Genomic DNA, 18,905 nt, shown 5'->3' with positions numbered 1-18,905 from the left:
ACATAACTAATACACAGCACACACATATCAGCAGATGACTAAATACACAGCACACACATATCAGCACATGACTAAATACACAGCACACACATATCAGCAGATGACTAAATACACAGCACACACATATCAGCAGATGACTAAATACACAGCACACACATATCAGCACAAGACTAAATACACAGCACACACACATCAGCACATGACTAAATACACAGCACACACATATCAGCACATGACTAATACACAGCACACACATATCAGCACATGACTAAATACACAGCACACACATATCAGCAGATGACTAAATACATAGCACACACATATCAGCACATGACTAAATCCACAGCACACACATATCAGCACATGACTAAATACACAGCACACACATATAGCACATGACTAAATACACAGCACACACATATCAGCACATGACTAATACACAGCACACACATATCAGCACATAACTAAATACACAGCACACACATATCAGCAGATGACTAAATACACAGCACACACATATCAGCACATGACTAAATACACAGCACACACATATCAGCACATGACTAAATACACAGCACACACATATAGCACATGACTAAATACACAGCACACACATATCAGCAGATGACTAAATACACAGCACACACATATCAGCACATGACTAAATACACAGCACACACATATCAGCACATGACTAAATACACAGCACACACACATCAGCACATGACTAATACACAGCACACACATATCAGCACATAACTAATACACAGCACACACATATCAGCACATGACTAAATACACAGCACACACATATCAGCACATGACTAAATACACAGCACACACATATAGCACATGACTAAATACACAGCACACACATATCAGCACATGACTAAATACACAGCACACACACATCAGCACATGACTAAATACACAGCACACACATATCAGCACATGACTAAATACACAGCACACACATATCAGCACATGACTAAATACACAGCACACACATATCAGCACATGACTAATACACAGCGCACACATATCAGCACATAACTAAATACACAGCACACACATATCAGCACATGACTAAATACACAGCACACACATATCAGCAGATGACTAAATACACAGCACACACATATCAGCACATGACTAAATACACAGCACACACATATCAGCACATAACTAAATACACAGCACACACATATCAGCACATGACTAATACACAGCACACACATATCAGCACATGACTAAATACACAGCACACGCATATCAGCAGATGACTAAATACACAGCACACACATATCAGCACATAACTAAATACACAGCACACACATATCAGCACATGCCTCAATACACAGCACACACATATCAGCACATGACTAATACACAGCACACACATATCAGCACATGACTAAATACATAGCACACACATATCAGCAGATGACTAAATACACAGCACACACATATCAGCACATGACTAAATACACAGCACACACATATCAGCACATGACTAAATACACAGCACACACATATCAGCAGATGACTAAATACACAGCACACACACATCAGCACATGACTAAATACACAGCACACACACATCAGCACATGACTAAATACACAGCACACACATATCAGCACATGACTAAATACACAGCACACACATATCAGCACATGACTAAACACACAGCACACACATATCAGCACATGACTAATACACAGCGCACACATATCAGCACATGACTAATACACAGCGCACACATATCAGCACATAACTAAATACACAGCACACACATATCAGCAGATGACTAAATACACAGCACACACATATCAGCACATGACTAATACACAGCGCACACATATCAGCACATAACTAAATACACAGCACACACATATCAGCACATGACTAAATACACAGCACACACATATCAGCACATAACTAAATACACAGCACACACATATCAGCACATGACTAATACACAGCACACACATATCAGCACATGACTAAATACACAGCACACGCATATCAGCAGATGACTAAATACACAGCACACACATATCAGCACATAACTAAATACACAGCACACACATATCAGCACATGCCTAAATACACAGCACACACATATCAGCACATGACTAATACACAGCACACACATATCAGCACATGACTAAATACATAGCACACACATATCAGCAGATGACTAAATACACAGCACACACATATCAGCACATGACTAAATACACAGCACACACATATCAGCACATGACTAATACACAGCACACACATATCAGCACATGACTAAATACACAGCACACACATATCAGCACATGACTAAATACACAGCACACACATATCAGCAGATGACTAAATACACAGCACACACATATCAGCACATGACTAAATACACAGCACACACATATCAGCAGATGACTAAATACACAGCACACACACATCAGCACATGACTAAATACACAGCACACACACATCAGCACATGACTAAATACACAGCACACACATATCAGCACATGACTAAATACACAGCACACACATATCAGCACATGACTAAACACACAGCACACACATATCAGCAGATGACTAAATACACAGCACACACATATCAGCACATAACTAAATACACAGCACACACATATCAGCACATGCCTAAATACACAGCACACACATATCAGCACATGCCTAAATACACAGCACACACATATCAGCACATAACTAAATACACAGCACACACATATCAGCACATGACTAATACACAGCACACACATATCAGCAGATGACTAAATACACAGCACACACATATCAGCACATAACTAAATACACAGCACACACATATCAGCAGATGACTAAATACACAGCACACACATATCAGCACATGACTAAACACACAGCACACACATATCAGCACATAACTAATACACAGCACACACATATCAGCACATGACTAATACACAGCACACACATATCAGCAGATGACTAAATACACAGCACACACATATCAGCACATAACTAAATACACAGCACACACATATCAGCAGATGACTAAATACACAGCACACACATATCAGCACATGACTAAACACACAGCACACACATATCAGCACATGACTAAATACACAGCACACACATATCAGCAGATGACTAAATACACAGCACACACATATCAGCACATGACTAAACACACAGCACACACATATCAGCAGATGACTAATACACAGCACACACATATCAGCACATGACTAAACACACAGCACACACATATCAGCACATAACTAATACACAGCACACACATATCAGCACATGCCTAAATACACAGCACACACATATCAGCACATGCCTAAATACACAGCACACACATATCAGCACATAACTAAATACACAGCACACACATATCAGCACATGCCTAAATACACAGCACACACATATCAGCACATGACTAATACACAGCACACACATATCAGCAGATGACTAAATACATAGCACACACATATCAGCACATAACTAAATACACAGCACACACATATCAGCACATGACTAATACACAGCACACACATATCAGCACATGACTAAATACACAGCACACACATATCAGCACATGACTAAATACACAGCACACACATATCAGCACATGACTAAATACACAGCTAACACATATCAGCACATGACTAAATACACAGCACACACATATCAGCACATGACTAATACACAGCACACACATATCAGCACATGACTAAATACACAGCACACACATATCAGCACATGACTAAATACACAGCACACACATATCAGCAGATGACTAAATACACAGCACACACATACCAGCACATAACTAAATACACAGCACACAAATATCAGCACATGACTAAATACACAGCACACACATATCAGCACATGACTAAACACACAGCACACACATATCAGCACATGACTAAATACACAGCACACACATATCAGCACATGACTAAATACACAGCACACACATATCAGCACATGACTAATACACAGCACACACATATCAGCACATAACTAAATACACAGCACACACATATCAGCACATGACTAAACACACAGCACACACATATCAGCACATGACTAAATACACAGCACACACATATCAGCAGATGACTAAATACACAGCACACACATATCAGCACATGACTAAATACACAGCTAACACATATCAGCAGATGACTAAATACACAGCACACACATATCAGCACATGACTAAATACACAGCACACACATATCAGCACATGCCTAAATACACAGCACACACACATCAGCACATGACTAAATACACAGCACACACATATCAGCACATGACTAATACACAGCACACACATATCAGCACATGACTAAATACACAGCACACACATATCAGCACATAACTAAATACACAGCACACACATATCAGCACATAACTAAATACACAGCACACACATATCAGCACATAACTAAATACACAGCACACACATATCAGCACATGACTAAATACACAGCACACACATATCAGCACATGACTAAACACACAGCACACACATATCAGCACATGACTAAATACACAGCACACACATATCAGCACATGACTAAATACACAGCACACACATATCAGCACATGACTAAATACACAGCACACACATATCAGCACATGACTAAATACACAGCACACACATATCAGCACATGACTAAACACACAGCACACACATATCAGCACATGACTAAATACACAGCACACACATATCAGCAGATGACTAAATACACAGCACACACATATAAGCACATGACTAAATACACAGCACACACATTTCAGCAGATGACTAAATTACCTACATAAACTATTTTGCTGTGTTTAAAAACAATGAAAATGCTACTTTCACATACTAAGTATAATAATTTACAAACTCACCCTGTAAGTGCAATTTACTCTCTGTGCTCTGCAACAAAACCGAGCTGACCGAGTCCAGATTATCATAGCTACTACAGCCCAGTGGTCCAGTCCGGGTCTCAGTGACCTGCAGCCAATGAAAGAAAGGGTTTAGATAAGCTCTCTTCGGCTCGGAATCTTTATATTCTTCTATTTTAATTGTCACTGTCTTCTCTTTTTCACCTCCACCTCAAAATATCTCACATTCATTTCTGATTTTATGGTTTTTAGACCTTAATCTTTTTAAATATGTTCTCTATAGTTTTCCGCCATGTTCCTCATCTTTATTTCCACACTTCGTCCCAGCTTTAGCTTTTCCTAAAATAGTTTTTGGAATGTTTTTATCCCTCAATGCCCATATAAACATATCCCACCTATAGAGAGGTTTTACATCTTCTTCCTTTCCTGGTCAAGCCTACCTTGATTGCACCGGTTGATATCTGAATTTCATGAAGTTTTCTCATGGTTCCATCTCGATCTACAAAGTATGATGAAGCCAAGTGGTGCAGAGACTCTACACTTTGATTCCCATTTCCAGAGTGTCTGTCCAGTCGACTCTTGTCCATATACATTGTCAGTGCTTCCTCACCTGTACAATGCAAACAGCAAAGAGGATATCACAGCTTTAAATGAAAGCAAAGTCTAAGCTGTTAATATAAAAACAATGTATAAGAGAGGGCAAAGCATATGATAAAAAGGTGTGATACAAAGAAAAAAACTTATTAGAGAAGGAGATGTTCCGGGGAATGTTTTTTTATGCATATGGTTTTATGAGATGACTTTCTTCTTTAAAGGGGCATTCTACTTTAACATTTAAAGGGACAGTCAAGTATAAATTAAACTTTCATTATTCAGATAGGACTTTTAATTTTAATCGACTTTCCAATTTACTTTTATCATCAAATTTGCTTTTTTCTCTTGGTATTCTTAGTTTAAACTAAACCTAGGTAGGCTCATATGCTAATTTCTAAGCCTTTGAGGGCTGCCTCCTATCACATGCTTTTTAAATCTCTTTTCTACACAAAGAGACAGAAAGTACACGTGGGCCATATAGATAACTCTGTGTTCAGGCACAGGGGGATATTTAAGATCTTGCACAATACAATGCTAAATTTAAGACAATAGATAATAAACAGTCACAGTCATGTGATCAGGGGGCTGGAAGAAGGTTCCTAGATACAAGGTAATCACAGAGGTAAAAAGTACATTAATATAACTGTGTTGGTTATGCAAAACTGGGAAATGAGTAATAAAGGGATTATCTATCTTTTAAAACAATAACAATTCTATGGTTGACTGTCCCTTTAAGCTGCTGGAGTTTCTTGATTTTTTTTTACAAATAGATCATTTATCTTTATTTTATCATTTAGCTGCATTTACTTGTGGAGACCTATACTGAAAACACAAATACTACAGTCATTTCTATAGAAAACAAGAGGCAGCAACTTATAACTAGGTTGTTCCTAGTGCTTGTAACACAATCAACTTTTATCAGCTAGCTTCCTGAGTACACCGTCCCTTTAATGTTAACTTAAAGGGACAGTCTAGTCAAAATAAACTTTCATGATACAGATAAAGCAGCAATTTTAAACAACTTTCCAATTTACTTCTGTTATCAAATGTGCCTTGTTCTCTTAGTATCTTTTATTGAAGAGTAAAACTAGGTAGTTAATTAGAGCTCAGGAGTGTGCACGTGTCTTTAGTACTCTATAGCAGCAATATTTTGCAACAATATTTGTAGCTTTGTTATACAATGTAGCAAAACACTGCTGCCATAGAGTACTAAAGACACGTGCACACTCCTGAGCTCTAATTAACCTACCTAGTTTTACTCTTCAATAAAAGTTACCAACAGAAGAAAGGCACATTTGATAACAGAAGGAAATTGGAAAGTTGTTTAAAATTGCTTGCTCTATCGGAATCATGGAAGTTTAATTTTGACTAGACTGTCCCTTTAAGTATTTATAGTATATACATATATGTGTCTGCGTGTGTATATATATATATATATATATATATATATATATATTTATATATATGCTTCATTCTCTTGGTACCCTTTGTTGAAAAACACACCTAGTAGTTTGTTGCTGTTCCTAAGTCTATCTAGGTGTGTTTTTCAACAAAGGATACCAAGAAAATGAAGCAGTTTAGATTATAGAAGTAAATTGGAAAGCGGTGTGAAACTGCATGCTCTATCTGACTCATGAAAGTTACAATTTGACTAGACTGTCTCGTTAATACTCTACAGCTGGTATAATCAGAAAACACATTAAAGGGAAACCAATTTTACAATAAACCGTCCCTTTAAGGCTGATTGGGTCTGTATATGCCTCTTCATACCATTTAATTTTATTGTGAGCGGTTTCCCTTATACATTTCTGTCTCTCCATAATTAACAGATTATTGAGCAACCTTATAATATCTGCAGGTTTACCTCAGATTATCTGTCCTTTCTGAAAAACAATAATGTATTATCTTTCCTTCCCTCTATTTCCACTGAAGTTTACAAGAACAGATCTTCATATGTCTACAATATAAATCTCTGATACAAAATGGCCGACAGACTGAGTACGTTTGCTCACCTCCCAGTGTGGCAGAGACCAGCAAGTGAGTGCCGTATTTCTTGATTATGGAATCTATTTCCCATCTGGTTCCTGTCCTTCCCTCATATTGTTTTAGTGTCTATTTCCACTGAAGTTTTACGAGAACAGATCTTCATATGTCTACAATATAAAGCTCTGATACAAAATGGCCGACAGACTGAGTACGTTTGCTCACTTCCCAGTGTGGCAGAGACCAGCAAGTAAGTGCTGTATTTCTTGATTATGAAATCTATTTCCCATCTGGTTCCTGTCCTTCCCTCATATTGTTTTAGTGTCTATTTCCACTGAAATTTTACAAGAACAGATCTTCATATGTCTACAATATAAAGCTCTGATACAAAATGGCCGACAGACTGAGTAAGTTTGCTCACCTCCCAGTGTGGCAGAGACCAGCAAGTGGGTGCCGTATTTCTTAATTATGGAATCTATAATCTGTTGTGTTGATGGTCTCCGTCCCAGGAGCCTTAAGCTGCGCTGGAATTCAGGCATTAGGGGCAAAGGGTTGTGTAGTGGCTCCTTCCGATCCACCGCCACGTTCCTCACCTTCCAGCGGGCAAACTCTCTACAAAGACAGAAACATTCTGGATGAGACCAGTAAACCATATATACATTGTACAAACATTTCTTAACAAAATAAGACCAACGCATTACTATGTCTAGTGCAAATTCATGGGTGGTAATAGGTTTTAGGGTCCTATTTAGGTGTTAGGGTCCTACTTCATTGTCCAAGGTGACTGTATTTATTGAAGACTGAGAAGGTGAACACACCATTTTTTTAATCTATTTTTTTGTGTTTTTGTTTTGTTGCACAATATTCTAATTATTGTTGATTTGTGGATCATTGTGGCTGGTATAAAGGGTAAATACAACAAAACATTTAGTTTACAAATGACTAGTGTCAATGTTTATTAAAGGGAAATAAAAATATTTTCTTTTATTATTTAAAAAAACTTTTCAAATTAATTATATTATCTAATTTGCTCTGTTTTTCTTATTATTCTTTGTTGAAAAGCATACTTAGGTAGCAGCAATGCACTATTGGGAGCTAGCTGCTGATTGGTGGCTGCCCATATATGCCTCATTTCATTGGTTCACCAGGTGTTTTCAGCTTGCTACCAGTAGTGTATTGCTGCTACTTCAACAAAGGATACCAAGAGAAAGAAACACATTTGATAATAGATGTAAATTGCAAAGTTGTTTAAAATGATATGCTCTATCATATGATTACCTTAAAAACAATAAAATGGATACACATGCGGAACGGTTATATATATATATATATATATATATATATATATATATATATATATATATATATATATATATATATATATATATATATATATATATATATATATATATATATAAACAGTATATTCAAAACAGGATACCGAATTAGAAAATGATAGATTCCTACATATGTTTTAGCCAAAATAGAGAGAAAAAAATAGAGTGTGTTACACCCAACAAAGAGTGTGGATGCGCCAAGTTAATTTAGTTCATTGTATTAATTTCCTTCTAATTTTTTTCTTTGGTTTGATTGTAACTGGACAATTGCTAATTCCTTTGTCAGGACTAAATGATGTAAAAACAAAAACAAATCATTGTTTACTTCTTTTACTTTTTGAAAATTATCTAACAAAGGAAGAGACAACAAAGACCTTGTTTAACCTAGTCTTTATTAGGTATGTTAAGCATAGAAAAGTTAACCGTCTATTGATAACTGTAAAACTGGAGCTGCTTCTCGAATATTTTGTAAATCCAAAATTACTACCAATAAAGTTGGTTTAAATATTTATTTATATATATATATATATATATATATATATATATATATATATATATATATATATATATATATATATATATATACTGTATATATTATACTATTATACTCTATCTGAATCAGGAGTAAAACATTTTGGGTTTCATGTCTCTAAGTTCTTTAAAAAATACATAAGAACAATCCAGGCAGTTTAGGAAATGCATCCAAGCTACTAATTACATATTTAAAAACAAACCCTTGATTTACCAAACGGCTCATTAGAGAGTGACATCAGCGCATGTAACACACAGATTTACTTGCAGTTATACGTTGACCTAACACAGAGTCAATGCTGAGCCAGATTGTGAGTGGCGTGATACAAAACACAAAGCAACATTTTGTATACAACATTCTCTAGAGATAATGGTAACTGCCATATATACTGCTTCCAATACACAGCAATGGCTTTATGCTGCCTTTGGCATGTTTGACTTCATATTACAGTCATTTTGGATTTCAAATAAAATAAATGTTTCTGATTTGCAAAGAAAAGGTCAGTGTTTCATTATTTATATGTGTTACCCTCTACAACCCCCCCCCCCTGATATTATAATTAATCACAATAGGAGACTTGAATATATGTAGCAGTGGTTTTGATTACTTGTCACTTTGTTCCCTTGGGTTGATAAAAAAAAATACAACCCACTTGTTTATTGCATTTTTGGACCTGTAAATGCAGAAAACTGTCAGTATCTCAGCCAATGATGCTGGAAGTCATTTCAATATTTATAACCTTTCGAATGGGTGCTGAATTATGAAGCATTATATTGAGAGGCAAATAATAAAAACACTGGCTTAAAGGGACACAGTACTCATTTTTTTCTATAATGTATATAAACGTGCAGTTATTAAATATGTTCAAACTATCTTTTGGGTGAATGGTACGGACACTAGAAAACCATATAAATCTTATTCAAATTAATATTTCATTTATTGAAATGAAAGCTATTATTAAAACTCCATACTGTAAGTTTCATTTAGATACACAGCACAGAAAGAAAGTATGTTTACTCAGACTGCCTGCTGTGACCAGATACACATTACAGACCAGAATGTCTCAAATATACTTCAAAGGAAGTGCATATAAGGAGATTCCTGTCTGGAGGAGTGGACGGTCCATCTAAGGATAATGGAATATGCCAAAAAATTAAGGCAATGTAGCTCTTATCATCCAAGTGTTAATTACCCTATCCTGAGTTTAAATACACGAAGCTCAGACTTACGTCTCTATGGAAAATAGCAGGAGAAACTTAAAGTATATCTAACCCTGTGTAAGCTAGAATCTATATAAGAATTTAAATTGTAAGGTTAAATTATATTGTTAGATACATTTTCAAATATTTTATTTGTACCTTACATATATATATATATATATATATATATATATATATATATATATATATATATATATATATATATATTGTTATCATAAAATAATCAAAAGTAGATTATAGCCAGCACAAAACTTATTTCCAGCAAAATTACTCCACATACTGTGTCATAGAAAGGAGAGACAAGCCCAAAAAGTGTTCAAAACTCAAATTGTTTTATATATGTAGAAAAGCCAGAGACAACTGACAGTTATCTAATACAAATACATAGGAGCAAAGACTTAGTGCAAATAATGGGGCACCACAAAGCCTAATATCACATATTATATATGCATAGAAAACTTTGTAATCAATTTGGCATATCAAGGGTGTACAGAAACTTGAATACAGCTCCAAAAGAGCAACCGATGGAGACAAATTAATTCAGTGTCCCAAATGTAGCAGTGTAATTACTGCCGTCTTATAGACCATTGCCAGATAGTCCCAGTCCCAAGCAAAGTGACTTTGATCAGTCACAGAGTTAACACAGTTACAAATTGTCTCACCAGACTTGCGACCAGCTTCCTCCAGTGTTAACCTATGATTACTTGCCCAGTTGCACATGTAAGATCCTTGTGCTGCAGTCGGCTCTCCTGCCGTCAACCTTCTAGTTGGATACTGCACACTGATCACTTACATCGTCGACTTTGCACAGCATTTCACCAAGCTCCTTGGATGCCGTCGGTATATTCTCAGTAACCAGGTGGGACTTCTTTCTTTATCGGTTGTATCCAGTGATTAGTATTTCCCATCAGAATTTGCAACAAAGTAGCATCGCTCCAAACATCAAGATGCTACCGCCCGCATTGGATTCCAAGTGGGCGTAGCAATTGCTTCACGCAACGTACGTTTCACCTGATAGTATTCAGGCTTTCTCAAGCGTCATGATTACCTGAAGACCTAGTACTGCCTTTTATTCAGAGTGAAATTTTCGTATTGGCCTACGGTGAAATTGGTAAACACAAACTGTCAGTGCTCTCTGTGCTTAGAAATAACTCTCGAATCAAGGCCTTGCATAACAAGAAGTGGGAATCATTGGTGACTGAATAACCATTTAAATTTGATCCCTAACCTCTCACTTATTTTCAAATGCATTTGCACTACAGTGGAGTGCTAAACATAATTGGCATAAAGCATAAAAAATGAATAAACAAAATAGTTCTTAAAAAATCTTTTTTAAAGAAAATAAAAAGATAAAAAATATATGTGGTAAAAATGAAAAATAATAATATAAAGTAATAGATAAAAATTTAGAAACGCTGTACCTATAAAGTATTAATTAGTTTTTATCCTTAATCATTGAGGAATGGTGCATAGTTTATCTCTTCAAGTCCCATTGGCTGTAGGGAATTCAAATTGAAAATCCATTTACATTCGGCTTTCAACAAACGATTAATCAACTCCAAGCCCATCCATCTAAAAGTTGCATCACTACTATTATGGCACTCCGCAAAATGTCTAGCTACTCCACTTGTTTTGATCCTTTCTTTCATAATGTCCCTACGGTGTTCCTTAATTCTTTCATGTAACTCTCTATACGTTTTTCCGATATAAAATTTCGGACAAGAGCAGGACACAAGATAGACAACCCCCTCACTTTTACATGTAATGTGTCCCTTAATTCTAAAAGTTTTACCCTCAGTGTTAGAGACTTTATTTCCTTTCATCATAAATTTGCATACAATGCACCTACCGCATGTGAATGAGCCACTACTATCTTTTCTTTTACTCAACCAATTTTGTTGCCTACTTATTTGAGGATTAACGAAATGACTATGGACTAGTTTGTCTTTCAAAGAAGGTGCCCTACAGGCTGTTAGTGACGGACTGGTTCCTACAATTTTTCTTACTTAATTATCAATAGTTAATACTTTCCAATGTTTACTTAGGATAGACCTAATATCTAGCCATTTGTCATTGTAAGTAGAAATCAATCTTACAATGTTTTCTTTTTGTTTGCTGTTCTCTTGGTGTCTTATAGGCTCGCTGAAATCCCTTATTAATACTATTAGTAGAGTAGCCACGTTTTTGAAACCTCAATTTTTGATCATAGGCATGCTCTCTAAATCTAGCTATAGTTGAACAATTTCTTCGATGCCTTAAAAAACTGGCCAATAGGGATAGAATTAATTTGAGATGGTGGATGATGGCTATCTGCCTGTAATAAGGTATTAGCTGCTGTGGGCTTCCTATATGACTCAGTAACTATTTGATCATTCATTTTAGTAATTCGTAAATCTAGAAAAGTCAATTCACTATATATATAGATATATATAGTATATATATATATTCTGAGGGGCATATCTCATGTCATGTCTCACCCATGTTGCACACTATATCATATAAATATGCTGTATTAATATTTAAAATGCTTAACTTATTTCAGAATGAATTGCAGTTTATTACAGACATCCGATAAAAAAAAATGAGGTTTCAAATATGACTGGTATATAAATGCCTATGTAATTTGTGCTATGAATGGGATCATATAGTTTTATGCACTCAATGTTGGAGTGGTGTCCACAGATGTATTAATATTAAATGAAATGGTATAAATATATGTATATGGGTTCCAACAGAGTTCTATTGGTAGGTATGTATGGCATATAGAGATATGCTCAAAAATGCAATGTAATACCAGGATATTAAATGCTATAATTCAATGAAGATCAAATAATTAAGAGTATAATTACTTACTAATGTGGTACTAGAAATATACCCAAGTTAAGTCTTAATAAATGCATGCTAAATTATATTAGAAAGGACATATATATATATTGATCAAATCGTTTATTGAGCTAGAAAATATGAGTGTATTAAATGAACACTTTAAAAATATACAGTATATAAGAAAATATATTTTTCTGTAGTATTTACTAATGAAATTACATTCCATTGTCTATTGTTCCCTGGTGTCTGATATGAGGAATTGCAGCCAAAGGTATTCAATTGGGAAATTGAATAACCAGTGGATTAGCCAATGAAAGCTATGGGCGTAATCAGAGACTTTTCCATTGGGTGATTTAGAATTAAAGGTGGAGTCGGTCACAGACAAAAAGACTATGCAAAGAAGGGAAGAGACACAAAAACACACTTTGGTTTGGGGCCTGGTTTGGAATAACTCTCTGTGTTTGTGATACCCTGTTTGCAAAAATACCTTCACGTATGACTTTGGAAAACTGATTGAAAAAGCTGAACTCTCATATTGGTTACTGGTAATGTATTAAGCATTTTTGATGTTTTTATATTTTTAATGTTTTAAAGCGAAGATATTCTTTATTGCTGTAGTTTAATTGAAGCTGGTATTTAAAGAGGTACTTTATAGTTGTAATCTAGTATTAAATAGACCAGTTTTTCATATATTAAATATACTAGCGCTAAGGCAATTATTATTGAGAAAAGGGTCAAGCATTAATATTTATAAATTTGATTGAGTTACTGTGACATATTTTAAAAATTGCATTTATTATTGTGGTTAAATCTCTGGTTAATTATTTGAAGTATTACAAGACTATTTTGGGCCAAATAGTTTAATTATATTTTTCTGGAAGTTCTATTAGATTTATTGAGATTTGGTAAGATTTGTGTTAAAATATTTGGTTATATTGTTAACTAAGCATTGTTAAGTTAGTAGTCCATATTTTGGCATTGGACTAAGTGTTGCTGGTTAAATACAAATTGTCCTTGTAAAATTCATGTGGGATATTTGTTAAGTGATTCATTTTGAGTTAAGGTTAATTTATAGAAGTATTTTGTCTATTCATAAGATAATAGACAATATCTATTGAATAGTAATTAATCTAAATATCTCTATAGCCTGCTTTATATTTTAATATTATATTGATAAATTGATTGATATAACTGATCATATGTGATATTCAGTTACTACATAAATATAATCAAGGTGTATAATATATAAAGATTAACTGATCAGAATTTAGGAATATTTTATATTGAGATAAATATTAATTTTTAATAATATTGTCAAATGTATAGATATCTCAATGATATTTTGGAGTACACTACACATATTTAACATCTTACTGTAGTATATTGACAACATTTTGCTATATTAATTGTAGATATGGCTGACAATTGTATACTGCTATTAATTATTAATATTCATAATTACAATACGTAACACGTTGGTGGCAACTGCTGCTAATAAATACACCAACATTACTGGAGGACACTCCTGAGACGTATCAACATATCCTTAGCAATAATAAATTGTTAAAGGGCCATTATAGTTGAAAAATTACATGCTCTTATTCGTTACATACTGTGTGTACTCGGGACCAGCAGTTACAGATTAGAGTATGTAACGGATCAGAGCATGTAATGGATCAGAGCATGTAACGCATCAGAGCATGTAACGGATTACAGCATGTAACGGATTAGAGCATGTAACGGATTAGAGTATGTAATGGATTACAGCATGTAATGGATTACCGCATGTAACGGATTAGAGCATGTAACGGATTACAGCATGTAACTGATTATAGCATGTAACTGATTATAGCATGTAACGGATTACAGCATGTAACGGATTACAGCATGTAATGGATTAGAGTATGTAACGGATTACAGCATGTAATGAAATGTTCATGATTCATAGAGAGCAGGCAATTAAAATAAAAATCCATTTTGCTTTTATTATCAAAATTGCTTAATTCTCTTAGCATCCTATGTTGAAGAGTTGGCTCAGGAGCAGCAGTGCATTACTGGGAGCTAGCAGGCTACACACATATGCTGCTCCTGAGCTTACTCTTACAAGTTGGATCCTTGTACAGCTTTAATTATAAAAAAAAATGTTAACCATTAACTGTAGTAAGTAAAAAAACACATAAGACAATAATTGTCAGCATTAAATTAATTAACCAATTAATTATATAATTAGTTAAATGTTTTACTTTTGAATTGCTTTCAAGAATTTTTGTCCAATTCCCATTTTCTTTTAAACCTTTTTAATGTTTTCTTTTGTAGACGTTTCTGTGACTCCAGTCTCCTTGACGGTGAGAAAGACGCAGCTCGTTTTTATTATAACAGAGCTGAACTTGCAGTTGCGCGAGAGGCAGTAACAGATCTCTTAGAAATCAGCAATTAGCGAGTTGTAATACTGCGAGATTTCAGTTTCACATAAAATACTATTTAATTTAGACCATTGTCTACCCAGTTTAGCTCCACATTTCTCTACAGAAAGCTCAACTAATTGGATTCTGGGTAAGGATAGTAATACGCTTTACAATACTTCACCTTGCTTCAATTATCTGTTTCAAACATGGAAAGGCTTAAAAAAGCAAAATATTAGCCAAGCTGACCAAGTATATTGTACTCCTTATCTAATGATTTTTGTACAATATTTGCGCGTAGAATCTATGATAATTTTGGTTGATAAAATATTTACTGTTTTTCAAAAGAAATGGAATAAACCCCACAGTTTTTTTTTATATTTACAAGTCGGCAACCCCCCCCCCCCCCACTACTTTACTTGGTGCACTAATAAGTTAGGCTATCACAAGGGTTTGGAGCTTTAAGATCAGTGTAGAATTACACAATTATATAAGAATAGAGTTAAAATGTAACACTTTATTGAAACAAATGACTTAGACACAACATTAAAGGGACACTGAACCCAAATTTTTTTCTTTCGTGATTCAGATAGAGCATGAAATTTTAAGCAACTTTTTAATTTACTCCTATTATCAAATTTTCTTTATTCTCTTGGAATCTTTATTTGAAATGCAAGAATGTAAGTTTAGATGCCCGCCCATTTTTGGTGAACAAGAACTGGGTTGTCCTTGCTGATTAGTGGATAAATTGATCCACCAATAAAAATGTGCTTTCCAGAGTCCTGTACAAAAAAAACCAAACTTGGATGCCTTCTTTTTCAAATAAAAATAGCAAGAGAACAAAGAAAAATTGATAATAGGAGTAAATTAGAAAGTTGCTTAAAATTGCATGCTCTATCTGAATCACGAAAGAAAGAATTAGGGTTCAGTGTCCCTTTAATATGAAATTTGGATTAGGATATGGGTATATCACAACCATTCCCTTATAGTCAGATAAATCCCAACACAAATTTAAAAACAGAGATAGGCCAGGTAGCCGGAGGGTGTGAATGGGTGGTCTCCTATGCCTTAGTTTGGTAATAAGTGTATATTAAAAACATTTATAGTTTCATAGCAGGCATAATCTATGCAAGATATATATTATACATTTATATAAAAAAAGATTTAATGCCATTCAGCAGTAATAAATCAAAACCAGAACAATCTCATTCACTTCCAGTGTTTCTCGCGTTCACGTACAGGTGTCTCGTCACTCACCATTTTTTAATTGGCGCCCGCTTAAAATGTTTACAAAATGAGTTTAATATTTTAGTTCTACTGATTTTCAGATGCCTTTTTTACATTTTCTAATCACAGCGTCTGAACCGGGAGAAAGACATTAATACGTCTATAAATGCTAAACATCAAGCATATCGTCTATTATTTATTTATCTTTTTTATATTTATTTTCGGGGTTATTGAACTTTCTAAGTAGAAATGAAACTCTAAAGATTATGGCTATTCACCAGCCTCGGATAATGAATAAAACTGCAGATGGAAAAAAAAAAACATGTAATTTATATGTCATGTTGCTTCTATTGTTTGGTTCTGACAACCAAATTACTTTAAAAAATAGCAGAGAGCTATGTGCTTATTTATTAGTACAGTCGAGTACAAAATCATCTACATTAAGATGCATCTTCCATTAAGTTTCCTTATTTGCTTTAACCAGTAATTGATTAATCAGTATTTGATTACCTGCAATTAATGTAATAATTTTACATTTCTCTAAGATAGCAAAGTTTTCCTTTCAACACATATGCTTAAAGGGACATTAAATACTTTGAGGTGGTAATAGAAAAATGATAAACTGTAAATGTATAAAAAAAGAAATGCAATATACTTTCATTATTTATTTTGTCCCCTTTTCTTGTATTTCCATTCTGGAATTGTGAGCTTTTCAGTTCCTGTTAGAAATGGAACACTGTTATTTTCCACACAGCCATTGGCTGCACACTCAGGTGACCTATTTATAACTGTCCCTAATTGGCCACAGCAGGGAAGGTAACCCAAGTTTAAACATGGCAGCTCCCAACTCCGCTAGGATTTTCCTTTTTGCGCTTGTCGAGTTGCGTTCGTATTACAAGTTCACATTTTTATTAAAATTTTGTGCTAGCGTTAACCAGAATAGAGCGAAAAACCTAACTTAATCAATGGAGAAAAAAAAGTGGAAAAAGACCTAACACCTGAGATCGCGCAAACACCATCGCATTTTCGCATTCCCCATAGAAGTCAATGGAGAAAAAACATTGTTGAAGAAAAACCTAACACCCATCGCGCAAACAACAGCATATTCGCAGTAGAAAATGTGAAATATTTACAGTAAATACATAGTTAAAATCTTTATTAAATATAAATATTGCATAAATATGTTTTATCATGTTTTTATCTGCTTAATGGCAAGGGATATAATGCACACACACACACACACACATATATATATATATATATATATATATATATATATATCAGCGCAATGAATATGGCTTGCAAAAACACGATTGTGCTAGCACAAAACCGTTTGCTCCTCACTTGTAAACTAGCCCTACACGTTTAGACTTATTTTGTCACTATTTATACAGCTAATGAAACTTTAAAAAATACATCTTCATGCTATTCTCAGACTAATGCTTTCAGGATAATTATATCATCGGACTTGAAAACAAACATTGGCACTTTTAGCAAGTACTAGACAATACTAATTGTATGGCAAAATATTACAAAAGTGCGCCCACAGGGATTTAAAAAGAAGTATATTTACAAGAAATAAAGTGCAGATGATTAATGATTCACTAGCTAAAGAACAAAATAATATTGACTGTCGCTTTTTTTAAGGGAAATGTTCCTTTATACAAGACACTGTTCTGATTTTCCTGTAATTTTAGAGTAAATTGGCCGCAGCCGTTAAAAAGATCTATAAATTTATATACAACTAGGTCACTTGTCAAACTTTTCTATTGATCTATAAAAGACTTTGGTCATGTTTCAAAAATACAGAGAAACCAGCTGCACTATTTTATCATTAAAATACATTTTATGTTAACTCCAGTGTAGAT

At 34.5% G+C, this 18,905-nt stretch overlaps 1 protein-coding gene across 1 annotated transcript in view; it reads right to left on the bottom strand.

Moving 5' to 3' along the window:
- BRINP1 (BMP/retinoic acid inducible neural specific 1) overlaps nucleotides 1-18,905 on the bottom strand; it is a 332,765-nt gene that overhangs the window by 44,670 nt on the left and 269,190 nt on the right. The window contains exons 3-5 of the mRNA XM_053696143.1: nucleotides 7,915-8,105; nucleotides 5,357-5,526; nucleotides 4,920-5,025 (exon numbers count right to left, since the gene is read on the bottom strand). Of these exons, the coding sequence (XP_053552118.1) occupies nucleotides 4,920-5,025; nucleotides 5,357-5,526; nucleotides 7,915-8,105 (467 nt within the window). The remainder of the gene's footprint in view (nucleotides 1-4,919; nucleotides 5,026-5,356; nucleotides 5,527-7,914; nucleotides 8,106-18,905) is intronic.

The sequence above is a fragment of the Bombina bombina genome, chromosome 12, assembly GCF_027579735.1.
Source record: "Bombina bombina isolate aBomBom1 chromosome 12, aBomBom1.pri, whole genome shotgun sequence".
NCBI classification, from domain to species: Eukaryota; Metazoa; Chordata; class Amphibia; order Anura; family Bombinatoridae; genus Bombina; species Bombina bombina.
Note: the sequence above shows the minus strand (reverse complement) of the source record. Positions and strands in the feature narration are given on the sequence as shown.